Genomic DNA, 22,743 nt, shown 5'->3' with positions numbered 1-22,743 from the left:
TTATCAAAGACACAATTCTCTCCAAGCGGACAAGGACAACCAGAGCTAATGTCTTATCTTGCGGCTCCCGAAGCCCATTGCTCGGGGCTTCTGTTAGGAGACTATCAGAGTCTAATGAACCAAGACAGCCCATGGGATCAGCCTGAGAGATGTACTCACCCAGAAGAAAACGGCAGAGACACAGTGTGGGGAATACTACAGTAGAAGTATGAAGATAAGGAGGCCTGCATAGAGTCATGTAATCTTCAGTGCCACAGTGTAAATATTAAAGAAATTGTCAATTAGGAAATCACAATGCATTTTTCTACCATACTGTGACGCACACCGATCAGGCATAACATTCTGACCACCTCCTTGTTTCTGCGCTCATTGTCCATTTTATCAGCTCCACTTACTATATAGGTGCACTTTGTAGTTCTACAGTTACAGACTGTAGTCCATCTGTTTCTCTGATACTTTGTTAGCCCCCTTTTACCCTGTTCTTCAGTGGTCAGGACCCCCATGGACCCTCACAGAGCAGGTACTATTTGGGTGGTGGGTCATTCTCAGCACGGCAGTAACACTGACGTGGTGGTGGTGTGTTAGTGTGTGTTGCGCAGAAAGTGTATCATACAGTGTGCAACATATGGGCATTGTTTGCACGCTGCATACGATGAATGCAGGCTGATTTGCATGCAAACAAATAATCAGCAAAACGCTTGGAGCTTCTCCAGGAGACCAGTAACTAACATAAGGCTCTACAACCAGTCTCCTTACTGCAGACACAGTACTGATCTCCTCCTGTCTGAACTGCGCAGAATCACAATACATCACTATATATAGACTGTTGTTAACACACACTGTGCAATATATCATAATCTGCTACTGTAATGACTCTCACTGCGCACTTTAGACTGTAAATACTGCAGCTACTCCTAGTTATGCTTATACTCGTTGTGTATTTTAACTACCACATAGCATTTTGTGAAATACCTGCTCAAACGTAAACACAACAAATCTGTCTTATTTGCTTGTGTAAATGTGCTAATAGATATGCGTCTATTCCTATTCTCTCATATTCTGCTTTAATTTATGTCTATTCAAATTTCTGCATAATAATTGTATGTTTATGTGCAATTATATGTCTTGCTACTGTAATGCTGCAATTGTCTTCAGGATCAATACAGTTCTGTCTATCTATCTATCTATCTGTCTGTCTATCTATCTATGTATCTATCTAGTCAACTACTTTGGAACACGGTATTTAAATATAGTTAATGCATTTCACTGAAACACTTCATTTGATATGACTGTAGATCTGAATACTTGCATTTTTTGCACACTTTACTTCACTTTAACAATGTTGGCTGCCAGAATTACTGTATCAACCAAATACTGTATACTGTATATTGCTGTTCTGGTTGCTACCTCAGTGACCGCTATGCTCATATATACTAGTCTATCTGCTAATCTGCTAATATATCATAGTGTGTTCCATCCTCTCAGGAAATTTCAAATGCACTTCTTCAAAACTTGCATTTCTGAATGTTATTACTTACATTTCTGTATTCTAATGTTTCCAGGAGAGCTTTAGTGCCCAGAGTGCCACATTAAGCTTCACTATATAAAAGAACAACTACTTTATAAGTAATTTATAAGTAATAGGCCATTTCATATCATGAAAAAAAGCAGTTCTATGATTTGTACAGACAGATATTTAAATTCCTTAACCAAAAAACTAATGATTAACCTTCATTATCAATTATATATCTAGAGTTGTTTGCCATGATGTGTATATAAAAGCCAGTTACAGGCAACCCTGACTGTTATACGCCTTAAGTTGGTTTACACAATCAACACCATCAAATATGTTGTGTAACTCACTCATATATATATATTAAGTTGTGGCCACGACTTATTAAAGCGTGGAAACAAGTTTCTCTTTACTAATTCAAGGCCACGACTTAATCATCTCATTCCCACGCCTCACAAAGTCGTGGCCATGCATTAGGATCTCATTCCCACACTTTACTACGTCGTGGCCACGCTTTAGGATCTCGTTCCCACGTGTTAAAAAGGCATGGCCACGCATTAGGATCTCGTTCCCACGCTTTACTAAGTTGTGGCTAGAGGTGGGTAATCCAGGTCTAAAAATGAAAAACCCTCCCCAGGATTTTGTTCCAACTGCCTGAGCACCTTTGCTGCTAGTTTGAGCAAATTAGCATGGAGCCCTGATGATGACATCCTGTATGAATAAAAATAATGCGTGGCCACTTACTATGGCGTGGGAATGAGATGAATAAGTCATGGCCACGACTTAGTAAAGAGTGGGAATGAGATCCTAATGAGTGGCCACGACGTAGTAAGCTGTGATCTCGTTCCCACGCCTTACTAAGTCATGGCCACGACTTAATCATCTCATTCCCACGCCTTACTAAGTCATGGCCACGACTTAATCATCTCATTCCCACGCCTTACTAAGTCATGGCCACGCATTATTTTTATTTGTGCAGGATGTCATCATCGGGGCTCCGTAAATTAGAGATTCAAGCAGTTGGAACAAAATCCCAGGGAGGGTTTTTACTTTTTGGACCTGGATTACCCACCTCTAGTCGCGGCCACGACTTAATCATCTCATTCCCACGCCTTACTAAGTTGGGGCCACACATTATTTTTATTTATACAGGATGTCACCAGCGGGGCTCCGTACTTACGTGCTTATTTAGGTGAATTTTAATGCAGTAAATCACTGTTTTCTATACTCCGTTTTAAGCAGGATTATATCCTCACATCCGAAGTATAATTTAACACAAAAAATAAGTTGCTACAGTTTAGATAAGCAGTATCTTACGGAGCCCCTAAGGGGCCGTGGTTAAAAAAAAAGAGTTAATGACATTGCATTCCCTCGCAAATGTTTTGCATTACGATGCAACGGTTTGCATTCACTTGCAAAAGCTGTGCTTTGCTTAAGCTCAGACACGAAGCAGCTCATTGAATTTTATGTTGATCTTGGATTTAAATATAAAGACATGGTGTCGCTTCTCTAAATCAAACATGATTCTGCTGTTAGTGACTCAAACTGAGACTGAGATTGAGTTTCCTCGGACAGTAAAAGCTACATTTACAGAGGCTGCAGAGAACAATAGCTGAATAAACTCCGCACAGACTGGCCAAACTGGGAAAACGTTAAATATGCTAAAAACAAAGCTCTAATGTAGGCAGTGTCGTTGGGCACCTCTGGTCCTACTCTTGCTTGCTGTCTGACACGCATATATTGTGCGAGGAAACGTAAAACCCACGGAGCCCCGCTGGTGACATCCTATATAAATAATGCATGGCCACGCCTTATTAACGCGTGGGAATGAGATGATTAAGTCGTGGCCATGACTTAGTACGGCGTGGGAACGAGATCACGGCTTATCAAATCGTGGCCACGCATTAGGATCTCGTTCCCACGCGTTACTAAAAATAAATATTCTTATTTATACAGGATGGATGTCACCAGCAGGGCTCCAAAACACAGCGCCCTGATGATGACATCCTGTATAAATAAAAATAATAAAAAACGACTCAGTAAGGCGTGGGAATGAGATGATTAAGTTGTGGCCACGACTTAGTAAGGCGTGATTACGACTTAGTAAGCCGTGATCTCGTTCCCACGCCTTACTAAGTCGTGGCCACACATTAGGATCTCGTTCCCACGCGTTAATAAGGCATAGCCACGCATTATTTTTATTTATACAGGATGTCACCAGCGGGGCTCCATACTGTATAAATAAAAATAATAAATAATGACTCAGTAAGGTGTGGGAATGAGATGATTAAGTCACGGCCATGACTTAGTAAGGCGTGGGGCGCTTTACTAAGTCGTGGCCACAAATTATTCTTATTTATACAGGATGTCACCAGCGGAGCTCCAAAACACGGCGCCCTGATGATGACATCCTGTATAAATAAAAATAATAAATAACGACTTAGTAAGGCGTGGCCACGCATTAGGATCTTGTTCCCACGTGTTAATAAGTCGTGGCCACGCATTATTTTTATTTATACAGGATGTCACCAGCGGGGCTCCGTATTGTATAAATAAAAATAATAAATAACAACTCAGTAAGGCGTGGGAATGAGATGAGTAAGTCGTGGCCATGACTTAGTAAGGCGTGGGACGCTTTACTAAGTCGTGGCCACAAATTATTCTTATTTATACAGGATGTCACCAGCAGGGCTCCGTACTGTATAAATAAAAATAATAAATAACGACTTAGTAAGGCGTGGGAATGAGATGATTAAGTCGTGGCCACGACTTAGTAAGCCGTGATCTCGTTCCCACGCCTTACTAAGTCGTGGCCACGCATTATTTTTATTTATACAGGATGTCACCAGCGGGGCTCGGTGTTTTACGTGCTTAACTAGGGTGAATTTTAATGCAGTACATCACTGTTTCTATAGTCCGTTTTAGGCAGGATTATATCCTCACATCCGAAGCGTAATTTAACACCAAATAAGAGTCGCCACCGCTCAGGCCAGCTGTGTCCGCTAACCTGGTTTCCGTGGTCAGATGTACTGTAAGCTCCGTTGTACCCGAGCGGCGTCTCAGCGGCAGGTAGTGACGCCACCGGCGCCATATTAGTCGCCGTTGCCATCGTTGTGTTTGCAGCTGGACGGAGGAAGAGCCGGTAAAACAGACCTCCACCATGGAAATAGACTCTCTGCTGAGCGCTTTCAGAGGTAAATCGGTCGCGGCCTCGGTTCACATCAACAAGGCGTGAAGTCGACGTGTTGTTTTCGTCTTTTATTCGACATTAGCGGGCTAAGCAGGCTGGATCTGCTCGCTAAGATACTGTAAGCTAACGAGCTAGACGGTTAGCCAGCCAGCTACCGCTAACTAAAGCTAGCTAAGTTAGATTTAACGAGCTGGCTGTGTTTGTGTGAAACTGATTGTCCAGTTTCGCCGTTATTAGGGTTAAATTGGCCGAAAAGGTCGTCTAAGCCCTGAGAAACACGGTCCTGTGTTGGACTGGTGAACTTCGCTTATACGACCGCTTGAACGTCTCGCTTTTTCCAGAACAGAACAGCCGGGCTCGGTTTCTCTGAAAGTTGGCCAGGCTAGATTAAGTTATCCGCTGCTGAAGGAGATCGATAACCGGGTAACTACCCCCGGCTCTCTCCCGATGGAGAAGCTGAAGTTAAATATTAGCTCACTGGCTGCCGAGATGACCCGATTTTCGCGCTGTGCATTGGTGTTAAGCAGCGACTGTCAGCAGAAGTTCAGCTACCAGAGTTGTTATGTTCCACACACACCGGTCAGGCATAACATTATGACCACCTCCTTGTTTCTACGCTCATTGTCCATTTTATCAGCTCCACTTACTATATAGGTGCACTTTGTAGTTCTACAGTTACAGACTGTAGTCCATCTGTTTCTCTGATACTTTGTTAGCCCCCTTTTACCCTGTTCTTCAGTGGTCAGGACCCCCATGGACCCTCACAGAGCAGGTACTGTTTGGGTGGTGGGTCATTCTCAGCACTGCAGTAACACTGACGTGGTGGTGGTGTGTTAGTGTGTGTTGTGCTGGTGTGAGTGGATCAGACACAGCAGTGCTGCTGGAGTTTTTAAACACCTCAGTGTCACTGCTGGACTGAGAATAGTCCACCAACCAAAAATATCCAGCCAACAGCGTCCTGTGGGCAGCGTCCTGTGACCGCTGATGAAGAACTAGAGGATGACCAACACACACTGTGCAGCAGCAGATGAGCTATCGTCTCTGACTTTACATCTACAAGGTGGACTGACAAGGTAGGAGTGTCTAATAGAGTGGACAGTGAGTGGACACAGTGTTTATAAACTCCAGCAGCACTGCTGTGCCTGATCCACTCATACCAGCGCGACACACACTAACACACCACCACCACGTCAGTGTCACTGCAGTGCTGAGAATGATCCACCACCCAAATAGTACCTGCTCTGTGAGGGTCCATGGGGGTCCTGACCACTGAAGAACAGGGTAAAAGGGGGCTAACAAAGTATCAGAGAAACAGATGGACTACAGTCTGTAACTGTAGAACTACAAAGTGCACCTATATAGTAAGTGGAGCTGATAAAATGGACAATGAGCGTAGAAACAAGGAGGTGGTCATAATGAAATGCCTGATCGGTGTAAATTGAAAGTTTCGGCCGATGATTTTACTGTATATTTTAAAGCTACTAAACTGTAAACGAGCTATTTTAAATGGAACCACTTAAGAGGAGCATCTCAAAGCGGTCAATCATGCTGGAACTGCTCAAATACTCTATTTCCCCATGGGAAAAATACACAACGCCTCAAATCACACAGTGTGAGTGCAGTTACGACAGAGTTGTTATAGAACTGGATCAGATTAATAGCTATATTTTTTTTTACCTCCAGTATCCAATCCAACATTCTCTGCTGATGCCGCCCCAGTACTGATGCCCATCAATACCAGTATGCCGTCTTTGGTTACCACAGTTGTTATAGCATTCTTTGCTATAGTAAATGTAATTTGCCATGTTGCTGCTTATTCCAGATTTCGAGAAGAAAGGAAAAAAGGAGACTTGTCCTATTTTGGATCAGTTTTTGTGCCATATCGCCAAAACCGGAGAGACGATGTAAGTTATTTAGTAACCTTATTTTTTCTCGTTAATAAATCAGTGATGGTGGACTTTCTGTGAACTTTGCTTTTGATTTAATTTTGATTTATTTTTTTTTTTTTTTATCCTGTTTTGGGTGACCCACAGCACTGCGCAGTTTCAGGTGTTCCTCGACTGAACATGCCAGCTTATGAAGAGCGGCATAATCGTTTAACAAACTACCTCAGATATGTTTAGTCAAGGAATACTTGAAACGTGAATGCGGTGCTTTGGGTCACCAGAGAGAGATTTCAGATGCGCTGTTTTATAATTGGTTTCTAGGAACAGTAATGTTACTTGATAAGATGATTCATTTGAGTTCACTGGATGAGTCTGAGCCCTCAAACTAAGGCCTCGTTCACGTTTGGTAATAACATCTTTCTTGCATCATCTGATCATAAGTGTACAGAGAGACGTAAAGCTGCTTACACCTGGCATTTTAATAGGTCTCAAATTTCGCAACCGGAGGAAAGGTACTGCAGACTTTACTGTTGCTGTGATTCTTGTCACACAACCATGTCGTAAGTCGTTGTTCGTGCACGGCTCCAGACTGCGACTGAAGTGGTCGCAGTTGTTAATTTGCGAGTAATAACGTTAATTAAGTCACCACTTTGCTTTCATCTCTGCTGTGGTGCAGGTGATTAAAGTGGTCCTTTCACACTGTTGAGAAGATGTCGAAGCTCTTTAGCGTTCACACTACAGATGTGTGGTCGTATGCGTTCTTGACAACCTCTTGAGGTGGTTTGAATGTTCGGATCACAATTTGTGTAGGAGACACATTTGGACCTGGTTGGCACCAGTACTCCGTGCTGCCCACTTATGATCAGATCATCCAAGACGCATGTTAATGCCATGTCTAAATGGGCCCTATGACAAGTAGAAATGACAGCAGACTGCATAGAGCACATGTATCATTTTAATTATTCACCTCGTTTCTGCGCTCATTGTCCATTTTATCAGCTCCACTTACTATTTAGGTGCACTTTGTAGTTCTACAGTTACAGACTGTAGTCCATCTGTTTCTCTGATACTTTGTTAGCCCCCTTTTACCCTGTTCTTCAGTGGTCAGGACCCCCATGGACCCTCACAGAGCAGGTACTGTTTGGATGGTGGATCATTCTCAGCACTACAGTAACACTGGTCTGGTGGTGGTGTGTTAGTGTGTGTTGTGCTGGTCTGAGTGGATCAGTTTTAAACACTTCAGTGTCACTGCTGGTCTGAGAATAATCCACCAACCAACAATATCCAGCCAACAGCGTCCTGTGGGCAGCGTCCTGTGACCACTGATGAAGTACTAGAGGATGACCAACACAAACTGTGCAGCAGCAGATGAGCTATCGTCTCTGACTTTACATCTACAAGGTGGACTGACAAGGTAGGAGTGTCTAATAGAGTGGACAGTGAGTGGACACAGTGTTAAAAAACTCCAGCAGCACTGCTGTGTCTGATCCACTCAGACCAGCGCAACACACACTAACACACCACCACCACGTCAGTGTTACTGCAGTGCTGAGAATGACCCACCACCCAAATAGTACCTGCTCTGTGAGGGTCCATGGGGGTCCTGACCACTGAAGAACAGGGTAAAAGGGGGCTAACAAAGTATCAGAGAAACAGATGGACTACAGTCTGTAACTGCAGAACTACAAAGTGCACCTATATAGTAAGTGGAGCTGATAAAATGGACAATGAGCATAGAAACAAGGAGGTGGTCAGAATGATATGCCTGACCGGTGTATATCGTAACTGTGACTCCCCTGCTGTGCTGTTTCTAATGGTTATTATTTCTATGTTCTGTCCTCTCAGGATTCAGTGGTCCCAATTTAAAAGCTACTTTCTCTTCAAACTGGAGAAAGTAATGGACGACTTCAAAGCTTCGTCTCCTGAACAGCGAGGACCTGCCAATCCGAATGTTGAGTACATTCCCTTTGAGGAAATGAAGGAAAGGATACTTAAAATTGTGGATGGCTACAATGGGTGAGAGACAGTTGCTTTGGTCGTGTTAAATGCACTGCTGATCTTTATTCTTATGGTGAATAACTTTGGCCAAAATGGGACGCACTGAAGTCTCCTTATCTCAGTTAAGTGAGTTGACAGTCCCCCTTGTCATGTGATGCGTTGCTCAGAATGGAAACTAAAGCCTCTTCGTTTGAGTTTGTGATATTCTTGGCTTGTTGCGTTGTTCTAGGATTCCTTTCACAATCCAGCGTCTGTGTGAGCTGCTTACTGAGCCGAAGAGAAACTACACAGGAACAGACAAGTTCCTCCGAGGCGTAGAGAAGGTAGGCTGTGTTTCCGAGGTTGATCGCCAGCCACCAATTTCACACTGTGGAGGAGTTGAAAGTGTGGTGCAGTGGAAAGTTTGTTCAGTTGTTCAGTCAGTTCTCTCAAAAGAATTAACCTTGCTGTTCTGTTTACTGCAGAATGTAATGGTGGTCAGCTGTGTGTATCCTACCTCAGAGTAAGTGCAACTTTGTCATTTAGGTTTATACATACATATACAATATACACACACACATCACTGCTGTTGGAAGAAAACCTTGTATCTCCATTTTTTGTTTTGTTTTTCAGTTTTGGCATAATTTGAAAATGCATGTTGCTGTTTACATTTTATGTAAATTTAATGAAGAAATATTTAAAAGAAACGGCCCAAAATTACTTCGGAAATTTTCTGGTTCCATTGACTTACATTAAAAGTAAATTTTAAGTAAAGTTTTTTCCTTCTCCTTCTCGTTTTGGTTTTCTTCCATCAACATACATATACACACTGCAGGCAGTTCCCCTCTTGTCACTCAAGGCTCCATCTCAGTCCCTTTAGTCAGGGAACATAACTGAACCATAATCCACTGAATGATATGTTCTAAGCTGTACTGACTCCACACACCCCGTCTCGTCTCCAGGCTTTTATTTTACTGTTCTGTTTAAAACATTCGGTTATGAAAAGGTACAAATACGAACTTTTCACCTGGAGAAACTTATTTAAGGTTCACAATCAGACCTTAAATCCTTTGAGGGCACATTTATATTGTTTGTGCCTTGATGAATGAGAGAACTTTTTATTTCTGTGTGTATAAAATAATTATTTTATATACACACACACACACACACACACAGCCTTCCCTCCATTATTTCTTCTAAACTCCGAACACATTTCAGGCATAGGAACGTTCCTGGCTGTTAATATAGAGGAGGATGAGCATGCTAGATCAGTGTTATGTTATGCATGAAAGTCAGTTTAAAGTCTGGTCACATTACCTTTTAATGCGAACAACCAAACAATAAAATCAGATTTGGGCAGTAAATCGGATCTGGGCCACTTTTACCTGGAGTCTGAACATGGCCATCACTTTTTGTCTTTGTTGTTGAAGGAAAAATGGATCTACTTGTGTGAGCAGAATGAATGGAGTCATGTTCCCTGGAAACGCCTCTGCTTTTCCAGACAGGTAAGAGTTCATCAGGTTTACAGCCTGTGGCACAAGTCAAGGACAGGCTTGAGTCCTCTTAGTAGTGTGAGGAGTTATGTTATATTCTTATTCTCTATATACTTTTGCTCTGTTTCTCTTATAGGAATGTGAATGGACCAGGAACACCCAGGCCATTAAACAGACAAAAGCTTTCTCTGTTCAGCAGCGTAGCTACCAACGGCCTTCCTGACAGCACAGAAAACAAGGAGCAGGCTTTCGAGCCGTCGGAGAGAACGGTCAGGTAAATCCTACGCATCTGCCCCTGCTGAATACATTTAGCAGTCTGTTGTGTATCTAATGAAGATCAAAAGCTCGCTGCCTCTTCTAAAGACATTCCTGTTGGACAAACCCACTCTAAGGTAAAGTGCTTAGAGTGCATCTCTTGAAGGAAATGTGTTTTGATTTATTTATTCAGTGTTTCTGCATCTCCTGCAGCGAGTCGCTGCTTGTCCACAGAAGGGAAAGTATCAGTGTATTGTGTGTCTTTTCGGTCCGTGTACATTCTGTTCCTTTGATTTTTCATTTCAAAATCCAGTATTGGAAAAACGGCAAATGGGTCAATTCTCGTTTTTAATTCTGTTATTATCAGTCGAGTAGCAAGAAATAGCTTCATTTTACAATTGAATACAAACTGATCAAAAATTTAAATAACAAGCAGCAATGGAATTAGGGGTCGATTTTTACTGATTCAAATTAAACAAAAATCAACGTGCAGACACACTCATGGTCGCAGGAGCTCAGAAATCAGGCTGTCGCGGTTAAATGGTGAGGCCAGGAAAGATCGAGCACGAGTATTGAAAAGGTCAGACTAGATAACGTTTTATGTGTTTATTGACTTTGTTCTATTAGCAAAGAACTGCGCTGACACGTGACACGACTCCTGTCATGTGTGCTGTGCTATGCTGTGTTCATAGCATTCTTATAGTAACGTGGCGGCGGCGCTGCCTCCGGTTTTGGGGGAAAGGAGCTTTAGAGGCGCGTTAGAGCTGCGTCGGGGGTCTTTGTGTTCTGTTTGCTTCTGGGAGCATTTTTTATGACACTCTGAATCATTTTTCAACATTTTTCAGGGGAGATAATGTGGGCGCTGAACAATTTTCAGGGGGTCTTCTGCACCCTCCAGTACCCGCTTGCCCCCCTGGCCTGGGTGTGTTCAGTTAGTTGCGTTAAGTGTCTACGATGAAGCAGAGGGAGCCGCGGTGACCTTCATTGCTAAGGGGCTGCCTGCATGAGCCTTTTCTGCTGCTGTCAATAAAGAGCACTTCTCTAGCAGAATGACCGTCTCTCCTGAGTTTCCTTCTTCACCAAGAGGCTACAGTACTGGTCATTATGACTGAAAGACAGAGGGTGTGTCTCAAAACCTAGTGAGCTCGCTAAGTAGCCGCTGTCTACATAGGCAGCATTCCAACCGTCATCTGTCCTTATAAGACAGATAAATGAGATGCTCTAGTTAGACAGTAGTGACGTCGCCGCTTGTTCCCGCCCACTGCACGAGACCAGCGTTTACTGACCTCAGCCGTCAGAATCACAGTTAGCCAAAATGGATCTGCTCTGGCAGTTTATACAGCGATTTTAACTGTATTTGCTCTGAATGAAACAGCAAAATAGACAATAGTTGTGGTCAAACGTGGAAACTGTAGGCTATCTGTGCACCTTTATGACCAGAAAACAGATAAATACCCCAGAAAATCAGAATAACTTACATTTGAAGATGACGTCGCTGCCTGGTGAAGCGCTTCTGCCCACCATCTTCAAACAAAAGTTGCGCTGAGCTGCATCGTGGGATTGCCTCAGCGGCTGAGGAAACATCTGATGCTCTCTTGATATTCAGCCAAAATGAGACCTCAGTGGGCAGCATATTTGAGATATCTAAGAATTGGGACAGACTTCTTGTTGGGAGCGCATATTGTGACGTAAAATGCTGTCTATGTAGAGCTCACTAGGTTTTGAGACACACCCAGAATGTAATCTAGTGTCCATATGCCTATGTGATGCATGCACACGCATAGGGGAGTTTGGCAGAATCCCAACAGAACACTTCGTGAACTTGAGTGTGTCTGGGGAGCATGAAGCCCCCGTCAAATGGTGGGAATTCAGTTTCTTTCCTGTATCATTTCTTTCACATACAGTTCAAATATACAAACGCATATACAAAAAATAATATTGCCTGCCAGAACACCAGAACCACAGGCCTGATTCCTGAGCTTCAGTACCTGCGCTTTGCACGTTTATTTCCGCTTATGATGGGAAAATGTACATTTGGATCATTATGATAGACTCTTCATTCCATTGTTGGTTGTATGTTATTTAGATTTTAGTTAAGTGTTTGATTAGTTTGTGAAACTGTAAAACTAAGCAATCTCTTGATTTTTACACTGACTATACCAGAATCAGAAACGAGAATTGACCCATTTGCCATTTTTCAATACTGGTTTTTAAAATGAAAATCAAATGAACAGAAGGTACACGGACACTTTTGTCGATTTTCATTTCAAAACCATCATTGAAAAACATGAAAATGGGTCAAATTTTTATATTTGGTTTTGTTATAGTCGGCAAAAAATTAAGAAATAGCTTCGTTTTTCAGTTTCACAAACTAATCATGAAATCAAATAACAAACAGTGGAATAAAGGGTCGTATTTTATTTATCCAAATAAAAAAACATTCTTTCGCCTTAACCGGAAATAGGCGTGCAAAGTGCACGCGTGGTCTCAGAAGGTAGAAATCCCTGAAATCAGGCCTGTTTGTCGGGGTTGTGCAGAATCCTCACTCCCCTTCACGTGCTCGGGCGTCTCGCAGGCATGTGGACATTACAGATACACTCGCGATTTCAGTTGTTTCTGAGTGTAAATAACGGTCAAACATCACTTTTCCTTCACAACAAACAGCACAACAGGACCTAAAGCCCAACACTGAGTCTCTCAGTGAGAGTTTAGTTTAATGTACCCAAATCGCTGGTTGTTGTGCAGAACTTGGAGGACTGAATGGCTTTGAGTCGTAATGATGAGTGTCTTGTTAAAGAAGGAGATACAGGAGAGGCTAGAATAACACAAATAACATACATTTTACAGCAGAACAAAAACATTATTGACGTTAAACCACAACAATGTTCCTTTTTACGGGGCGCAGCTTTTTATAACGCGTCTCTAAGGCTACGTTTACACAGCAGGTAAAAGTGGCCCAAATCTGATTTTCTCACCAAATCTGATTATTTTGTTCGGCTGTTCACATTATCTTGTAAATGTGATCTGTATGCGACATCAGTCTGAACAGATCAGCTCCTAAACTGACCCACATGCGCAAAAGAACAGAGCATCACGCTGCTTCACGGCTCATCCAGAGGTAAACGATCATGACGGCCAGTGAACGGCAGTCGCTCCCGGAGGATCAGCTTCATCTTCACCAGCATCACAGGAGGAATTATAAAGGTCCAATAGTTGACAGCTGAGGTCATCACCCCCAGTGTGTTCGGGTTCGCTGTAAAAAGGGCACGTTATTTGGCCACTTCTTTGGTTCATGTCCTCGCACTCTAAACTTTTTTGACGCTGCAGCCTCGCTCTCCTCCGGCCACATTTGACCGTTTCGTTCGAAACCTCTTCAAACACGGAGCTGTTGTGATGAGTCTCTTCTAATTTTTTGGTACAGAAGCATCAGCCTAAATGTTTCTGGGTCTCAGCAGCCTGAAATTATGACGAATGTTGAGTTGGATTGACGTGAAAGTCGCATGAATTCTGATCTGGCTGTTCAAACTGAGTCGTGTTGCCGCAGATCGGATACGTTTTTACTGCCTGATTTCTGAGCTTCTGAGACCACAAATACACTTTGCACGTTTATTTCCGGTTCAAGTGATTTTCAATAGTGGATTTGAAATGAAAACGACCTAAAGATGCACAGCCCCTTTTTTCCATTCTACGCCTGTTCTGAAACGCACCTTTCTTGTTTTCCTCAGCGACTCCTTGACGTCGGAAGCTGCAGGCTCAAGCAGTGGGCCGAAGAAGAACAAGCACCATGAGGACGAAGACTCGGAGGAAGAGGCCAGGCATGACTCAAAACGACTTAAATTTGATAAGGACAGCAAAGATGAGGAGGAAGAGGAGGAGGGGGAGGAAGAGGAGAAAGACAAAGAGGAGAATGTGAAGGAGCAGCCCTGTCCTGCTCCAGCAGAGAGCTCGTCGGACGTGCCGGAGCCTTCGCTGCACGTCAGTACGGAACTGAAGGACACAGACAGTCTAGCTGCTGAAGACCAAGGTGAGATCTACTGACACTTTAGTTTAGCAGAGCGCTGGGTTTTATTTTTATTGATCGATTTATTACTTGCGCATCAAACGAACATAGTTTTGCGATATTAAACTAGTATGCAGATACTTGTTGTCAGTGCTTCCCTATTTACATTTCATAATTAACTGTAATTTTAGGTATGTTCATTATTTTTTTTTTAATCATAATATTGCAGTTTTTGTTTTTACGGCTTTTACATTTACGGCATTTTTGGCAGGCGCTCTTATCCAGAGCAACTTACAGTGTGATCATTTTTACACAGGTAGGTGAAGGTAGAGTTAGGAGTCTTGCCCAAGGGCTCTTACTGGTATAGTGTAAGGGGCTGCCCAGGCGGGGGGAGTTGAACCCCAGTCTACAGTGTACAAGGCAGAGGTGTTACGCACTACACTACTCTATACCAACAGATTTGTAACAAACAGTTACACATTTATTTATTTTTCCTACAATAAATGTCCAAAACGATGCGGTGAGAAAAATGTGCTGAAACGGTGTCAGGTAAGGAGAAAGCTGAGCCTGACTATATCGCTGCTGTCGGAAGAAAACCTTGTATCTCCTTTTTCGTTGTTTTTTCAGTTTTTGACTCATTTGAAAATACCCTTTTATATTGTGTGTAAATTTCATGAAGAACGGACCAAAAGAAACGGCCCAAAAAAATTCTGGTTCCATTGACTTACATTAAAAGTAAAGCAGGTTTTTTCTTTTCCTGTAAAGTTACTATTTTGAAGATCTATGTAATGTGTATGAGGAGAATGAAAAAAAAATTATATATATATATATATATATATATATATATATGTGTGTGTGTGTGTGTGTGTGTGTACATGTATATGTGTGTGTGTGTGTGTGTGTGTGTGTGTATGTATGTATGTATGTATGTATGTATATATATATATATATAATCATTCTCCTTATACTTAGGAATGAGCTGAACCATTTAGCTACCCTGCTGTCTCTGTTTGTTTCAGTCTCTCAGCTCTGTGGGGGCTAAACGAGTGGCGGAGGACGTGTTCAGCTTCCTCAGCTGAATGTTGTTCAACAGACAAAACTAGAGCCAAACAAATTATTGCGTTCTTTGCTATTTCTCTTTGTTTAATCGTCTGCCGTTTTAACCTTCCAGTGACTTATTTTGCTTCGTTCTTTTGAAGAAATCTGGTGACGTTGCAGGGCCCTGGTATATATCAGTACTGTAGGTCTGGGATTCCAACCCAAGACTGAAACTATTTTCTAGCCAGCTTGACTTTTCAGACTGAACATATTCAGTTTTGCTGTAAATCTGGTGATCTTAAAAAAGTAACATTGACTTGACTTTCTTTAATCTGATCTTTTTTAGGCCGTCCTTTTTGCTGGTCCAGTGTACATAAACTGGAACTGTGATACTGTGTGCAATATACTATTATCCCATCGTGCCGTGCCCCCCACTCCTTGTCAACTGACAAGGCTATCGTGGGAGGATGCTCCACAGCACCTTTCTCTAGTAACCCAGTACAGCAGTTTACATGGTAACATCACTTTACCCCCTTTATCTGCTTATACTGGAAAAATAAACTAGACAAAACTTTTTTTGTCCAGACACATTTTTCCTGTTGGGGCTTAGTGGATCCATCGTTAATGGCTAAAGCTTAACGTTGTGAAGTAGCCTAAAGGCTACTGTTACTATAGCTATGCATTGTCTCTTCTGTTTTTAATAACTGATGTAATCCATGATGTAAAAATCTTTGAAGCTCCTGTTCATATTTTGTGAGGGAAGCCTTTCTGGGTTTTTGGAAGGCTGCGGCACAGCTTTATCAGTTTAACATGACAACGGGTAAGAAAAAAGATCCACCCTGAGCTGCTACAGAATGTCCTAAAGCCAGAAAACATTCAGGACATTGACTAACGTTACACATTAAAAGACAGCTTGTTAAAGAAAACAGATTGTGAGACAAATATAATCACTTCTGTCCATCTTAAAGCAGCGGATGGCGTGTTTTCGGACGTTTCCGGATTATTCAAACATATTTTCTCCTCCAGATATCACTAACAGCTTCTGAGAGCTTTTCTCTGTGTGTAGAAATTGTTACCCAAAGCAGTTGTTGAACAGTGTTTCTCATTAGACTGTATACACCACTTTAGACATCAGCCACGTTTACATGTTGCCCAATAATCTGACTAATAGCTCCATGTAAACGACTATGTAAACACCTCATTTGGATTAGACTAGTCATTCGGAATACAGTTTCTATCCGACTGATTGAGGTGGGTAATCCTGTAAATAATCTGTTAAATAGAAGAATAATATCCGTGTAAACGCCTGTATCTGATTACATTCCCTATCAGAAAGTTTAAGTCCGTTCTGATCATGTTCGTCGCGTCATAGTGAAAGTTTATACCGTTCAACATGGCGGAGCAGAAACTGGTCTGCAGAGGAGACGAAGTTTATGCTCTGATCTTTAAAAGACGGCGGTGGGACGGACGTCCAGCTTATGTGTCTCAGAACACGACGTCTTCCTCTCGGCCTTCTTTAATAAGGACATGTGAAGGACGTTTTCCTGAGTCTGACCTCATTTTAAAGTAATTACAAACACAAGCGCTGCTCACTGCTGCTCATCTCACTCTGACTGGACTCACGTGATGCTGGTTGTCATGGTAACGTCTGCACTAAGCGGTTCTCTACACGTGTAATTTTGGATCGGATTGCTTGTAGAGCATGTAAATGGAGGTTTTTTTCAATCAGATTGTTGAGTAGAGTGAGAATAAACACCTCAGTATTCAATGTGATTTGTGTTTACATGCAAAGATTTTTGCCAGCGTCTCAAAATAAAAGTGGTTATTTCATATTTACTCCTCTCTCCACAGAGCCCTCGAGCACACAGTTGGAGTCTTTAGACGAAGATGGCCACAAATCAGGGACAGAGGATTCTCCAGGTCCTTCCCAAAGCCAGACAAGCGGTGGAGAATCGGACATATCGGAGCAGAATTCTCAGCCAGGGAGGGAAGAACCTGCAGAAGAACAAGACGCTGAGAAGCACGACCCAGTAAGCAGCAGCAGTAGCAGTAGCAGCGAGGAGGGAGTGTCCAGTGCAGAGCCTGCGTCTGCCTGTTCGAGCAGTTCCACAGAGCCGGCAGCAGAGGGCAGCAGCAGCGCAGAGAACAGTTCAGACAGCTCAGAGACTGCAGATGACCCCATGGAGCAAGACTGAAGATGGGGTCCTTGACACTGAATTTTTTTTCTTTCTTTGTGGTTTTTTTTGTTTGTAAAGAAACACCACACCAAAACGGCCCTGAACCACCAGTTCTGTAAAGAGTGGATCTCTTTATGTCACACCTGAGGAGGGCATTCTTGTGGCAACCCTGAGAACCTCAAAATCCCCCCACCCTTCATGTCTCCCCACACCTTGTATGACCCTTTCCTCAGTCGGCCACACTTTGTCACACGTTGGTCCTTTTTTTGGAGAACGCTTTTAAGGCTCGTCGATTTTTCGGAAGCTTTTGAATCCGCCGACAAGTCGTGTCTGTCCGCGGCACGTTTTGTACTCTTCTAATCACGTATCACCACATGCTCCATACGTGTTCTGCATCTGTTGCAGTGCTACATTTCATTAAACGTCTCGGTATGGAAGTGCGTGGTGAAGGTTTGTGTGTGTGAGCGTAAGAGTGCATGTTTAATCCCCTCAGCTTTGTGATAGACTAAGACTAATGCAGTCAGAGAGAAGCTTTAACCTACAGATTAGGGTTTAAACATTCCAGGGGCATGCCTCTTAAAGCGATACTAGGTAGGATTAAACCACTAGAAACTGTGAAGCGTTCCTGATTTCACACTCTCTGAATAGAGATTACTCATGTAAACACACATCACTGAAATAAAGCATTTTTATAACGGTGAAATCTGCATTTTCAGGTTTTTTTTAAGCAAGCAAACGGTTAACGGACCAACTCCTGCATTTCTAAAAATGATTTATGGTCAGAAATAAATCAGGTATGAAGTTAGCGTGTACTGTTTTTGGATCTCTGAAGCACTTCTTCAGATTTTACGTAGTATCGCTTTAATTACACTGGCTTGGTTGTGATTTATAAATGCTTACTTTTCATTCACTCTTCCCTTCGATCTCCTAGAAGTGCGAAAGTCCCTGTTTGGAGTGGAGTTGAGCTGAGTGTGCCTTCACTGTTGGTCTCACGCCCTCTGATGGAGTTTATACAGGTGTTTTTCCACAATCTTTGCAAAAATTTGTATCGCTCTACGTTCCGGCCCAATCCCATTTATTCTTTTTACGCCTACCCCTTGTTTTCGAAGGTCACCTTAACCCCTTGGAACTGAGTTACCCTGCCAGTCTGCAGTGACAGCAGAGGAGGGTAAAGTTCAGCTCCTCACTGCTGGGCTTTAGTTACATTTAGGGATCATATGCCTTCAAAGAGGGGGGCAATTATTTATTATCACCCACCCCTAATTCTTCAGTGATATGAAGCTAAAGTCAGATATTCACCAGCTTCTTGTTCGATTTTTCCTGTTCCACCTTAAACAGTGCAGCAGTTACATTCTGGAGCTTTTTTTTATGCTTGCTACGAAGAAAACCACCATAATACACTGAAACAACATTAAACTAAGATAATATGGTGGTTATTGTGATTTTTTTAACAGAGAAAATTCTCACATTTGTGGGTTTCTTTGGTCTCTTTTTCTCCATCTTGCATCTTTTTCTTTTTTTCCCATATCTCTCTGTTTGGAGTCTCTGAAAAACCTCCGTTTGGAGGGTCATGTAGCCCAACACTTCACCCTCCCCCTCTATCTCGACAAGAATCGGGACACCCTACCCCTAGACACTAGAACGGAGGGCTAAGGGCTCAGTGGTAGGGGTGAGGGGTGAAATGGGATTGGGCCTCCCTCTTCTTCTTATTTTCAATGATTTTTTGAACATCATCTGTGAATGGAAGTGGGGCTAGCCTGTGGTAATGTGCACAGTAGCATCAGGAGTTTATTTGTTTTTTAAAATTTTGTCTTTGCTGTCGTTATTTCTGTTTTTTTGTTTTGAGTTTTTCTGGTGCTGGTAAATAGACTGTAATTACCCCTGCATTAGAGAACCATGCGGTCGGTTCCGAATGTAGGTAATTTAAAATAGTGAGACATTCTTGTTAATCGTACGTCTGTGTTAAACCACTATTGCACAGTCCTTATTTGCTGTTTCTAATAAGCTTTTCAGATCATTGTTTTCCCAGCAAAGACAGTTGTTCATATGGTCAATGATCCACTCATTAACACTCCCCACTTTCTCTCTCTCCTCTCATTTCTTTCTCTCTTCAATATCCGAGATGACGGACGTACAGGCTGACACGCCTGTACCCATTTCCACGGCTCCTTTTTGATATTTAGAGGTTTTTAAATTTCTGTAAAGTAGATTTTGTAGGTCGTAATGAAGTGCTCACGGCTTTTGTGAAAAGTACAAAATTTTATGATTTCTCTGTGAACTGAATGCCCGAGCTTTCAATACAGTATTCATATAAAGCAATAAATGTTAACGTTTTAAAATGGTGGCTTTGCTTCATTTGTGCCCGGATATTAAGAATCAAATGCATTTTGCAACTCAGTCACTTAAGTCTTTGTTTTAGAGGTCATTCTACAGAGGAGCGCGTTTACATGCACTCGATAATCCGATCATAATCAGATTTCTGCAGTTATCCGGTGTTTCAAATGGTCATGTAAACACCATACTCCGATCTAGAAATCCGATTAATAAATCCGATTAAAGAGAGCTGGATTTTAGCTCAGTAATCAGGTTTCTTGGTGCATGTGAGCTCTTACTCTGATTTCTTTCCGATTGCTCAGTCTAAGAACAGACGGCGGTACCGGAATTAAGCGAGCAGCGCCAAAACCGAACACGAAATAAAGGATTTAAATATTCGGTAACACTTTACTGTAGGGTGCTGTTAATAAAGCTACATGACACCTACATAAGGTTGTCATGACTACTGACACAATCCAACAGTTTATAAATGCTTGTTCCAATAAGCGTCATTCGCTATAAAGGTTACGTTTGCCAATTTTGATCAAAGTTAGCTAAAGTAGTCTTTATGACAGATGATGCATGTTGAAATAAGCATTTATAAGCAGTTATGTAGGGCTATGTCAGTTGCTATGAGAAGCGTACATAGGTGTCATGTAGCCTTATGAACAGCACGCAACAGTAAAGTGTTAACAAAAATTCTTCATCTTCGCAGGTAAACGTGCTGATTGGATTACTGACAAAATCTGATTTTCTGCAGTTATCAGATTATTAAGTGCATGTAAACACACTCAGTGATGTGTTATTGACCAAAACATTGTTCTGCACTATTTGGTCAGTGTGGCTTTAGTGTAAGGGATCTAGGCCAGTGGTTCTGTCCATACACTCCAGAATTTCATGTCACTGTTTTACTCCACCAGACATCATGAAGGGCTTTGTGATATTTCCCTGATGAACTGTGTCAGAGCGAGGAAACCGCAGAGATGTTTCACTGTCCTTAAAACAAGAGAGGAATTTTTTGAGCTGATTTTCCGCAGCAAAACTGCAAGTGAAGAATTTTGAAAGTGCGGCAGGACGACATGAATGACAAACCTCCGAAACCGTCTAACAGCACAGCGTAAAACAAAGTGGGTTCTGCATTTTGTGCTGTAAGATCAGGACTTCTGACGATGTTCATGTGTCCAGCAGCTCATTATAAGTAGATTAATTAAGTAGATCAAGACTCTGCAGCAAACAGCTATTAGTAATGGAAAAGGTGACAGACATAAGAACAGAAACCTGGGGGCCGTCTCCCGAATCAGGGTCGATATACACCGATCAGGCCTAACATTATGACCCTCTCCTTGTTTCTACACTCATTGTCCATTTTATCAGCTCCACTTACTATATAGGTGCACTTTGTAGTTCTACAGTTACAGACTGTAGTCCATCTGTTTCTCTGATACTTTGTTAGCCCCCTTTTACCCTGTTCTTCAGTGGTCAGGACCCCCATGGACCCTCACAGAGCAGGTACTATTTGGGTGGTGGATCATTCTCAGCACTGCAGTAACACTGACGTGGTGGTGGTGTGTTAGTGTGTGTTGTGCTGGTAAGAGTAGATCAGACACAGCAGTGCTGTGGCTTAGGCTTTAGGCTTAAAGTCAGCTAGTTAAACGTCTTAGAAATACAGTGATTCAAAAAGATTCATCCGATTTCAAAGCGCCATATCTGTACGACCGTGAGGCGCCGAGGAACCAATCACAATCCAATTGAAAGAGGTGGGTCATAGAGTTTCTGACTGTCAGTGGAAGACGGCTCCCTTCAGTCTGAGAGGAGATGAGACCCCTGAGCAGAAAGCGTTCTGCGTTCTCCACTTCAATAAGAGTGAATCCGTCATAACTGTGCAGTGTGATTTTCGTGGGCAGTGAAGCTCCAACAGCTCAGAGCGTTCGGCGTTGGTTCCACAACACTGGATGATCTCCGAAATCGCACTGAAAGAGCCGTGAGTGCAGCGACACCCGCCATGCTCAATCCAGTATGGGATGAATCTGACTATGGTGTTGATGTTGTCTGTACAGCTGGAGGAGGTTCATACTGAGACCTTGTACAATTACATAATAAACTTTATGCTCATTTAAACCATTTACAGTTCACTGCACTGATCTGTAATGATTTACAAGTGAAATAAATCACTTTGAAATCGGGTGAATCTTTTTGAATCGCCCTGTTTCTCAAATGAGGCTCTCTGTCCGGTATTTGGGATATACTGCTCTATTTGTTTTCAAATCAGCAGCCAATTATTAAAAGCTTTCTGAGGTGGACTGGGTGGGTTTGAGCAGAGAAATGTGAAATTGTGCAGGACAGGCAGTCCTGGTGTCCACTGCTGGTCATAGCACAATATTTCTGATGGGTGAGTGATGAGCAGTCCTTCCTAAGACTAAGGTTCACTGTAAATGCAGGTTTTACCTGGACAAGACCACCAACCTCCTCTTATGTCACAATTAAATGAATTTGAGGCAAAAACATCTCTCTGATTAAAATTGCAGGACAGCAGTGATAGAAAATACGCAACGTTTATATGCTCGATTATATGCATGTACAGTATCAGGAATTCACAAATGCTGTAGTTGCAAGTTTCACAGTTAAAATCATCTTTTTTCATTTTAACATAAATATTTAAACAGACATTTCAAGCTGAATTCCAATGTTCTAGAAATGCCTTCTCTAAACACTCAGATGTACAAGCCACCCCAGAATAAAAGACATTGTTTAATTTCATTATGTTTGCAAAAGCCCTGGTCTTATTTGCATATAAACACAGTGAATATTCATAAGCTGTGAATTTGGAAGACACAACAAAAGCAGCCATGTTGGAAAAAGCAGTGATGCAGAACTTCGCTGGTGAATTTCGCACACAAACAA

General features: G+C 42.3%; 1 protein-coding gene across 3 annotated transcripts; it reads left to right on the top strand.

Moving 5' to 3' along the window:
- The first annotated feature begins 4,517 nt into the window (after positions 1–4,517).
- ppp4r2a (protein phosphatase 4, regulatory subunit 2a) lies at positions 4,518–18,232 on the top strand. 3 transcript variants are annotated; one of them, XM_036591761.1, is made up of 10 exons: positions 4,518–4,707; positions 6,387–6,443; positions 6,526–6,607; positions 8,435–8,605; positions 8,817–8,910; positions 9,052–9,089; positions 9,997–10,071; positions 10,196–10,333; positions 14,040–14,338; positions 17,204–18,232. In XM_036591761.1, exons 1-10 carry the CDS (start codon positions 4,674–4,676, stop codon positions 17,545–17,547), a joined length of 1,332 nt encoding a protein of 443 aa, XP_036447654.1. In that variant the 5' UTR covers positions 4,518–4,673; the 3' UTR covers positions 17,548–18,232. The 3 variants fall into 3 exon arrangements, with proteins under 3 accessions (XP_036447654.1, XP_036447656.1, XP_036447655.1); XM_036591762.1 differs by lacking the exon at positions 6,387–6,443 and having other exon boundaries at positions 4,524–4,707; XM_036591763.1 differs by lacking the exons at positions 6,387–6,443; positions 6,526–6,607 and having other exon boundaries at positions 4,522–4,707.
- Positions 18,233–22,743: the final 4,511 nt, after the last annotated feature.

Source organism: Colossoma macropomum, unplaced genomic scaffold (genome assembly GCF_904425465.1).
Source record: "Colossoma macropomum unplaced genomic scaffold, Colossoma_macropomum, whole genome shotgun sequence".
Lineage (NCBI taxonomy): Eukaryota > Metazoa > Chordata > Actinopteri > Characiformes > Serrasalmidae > Colossoma > Colossoma macropomum.
This window is presented reverse-complemented; position numbering and strand designations above follow the sequence as displayed.

Excerpts from the sequence above, each read along its gene's own strand:
- ppp4r2a (XM_036591761.1), top strand. The coding sequence starts at position 4,674 with ATGGAAATAGACTCTCTGCTGAGCGCTTTCAGAG. Across the intron at positions 8,606-8,816 it reads ATTGTGGATGGCTACAATGG|GATTCCTTTCACAATCCAGC; the intron begins GTGAGAGACAGT and ends GCGTTGTTCTAG. Across the intron at positions 8,911-9,051 it reads TCCTCCGAGGCGTAGAGAAG|AATGTAATGGTGGTCAGCTG; the intron begins GTAGGCTGTGTT and ends TGTTTACTGCAG.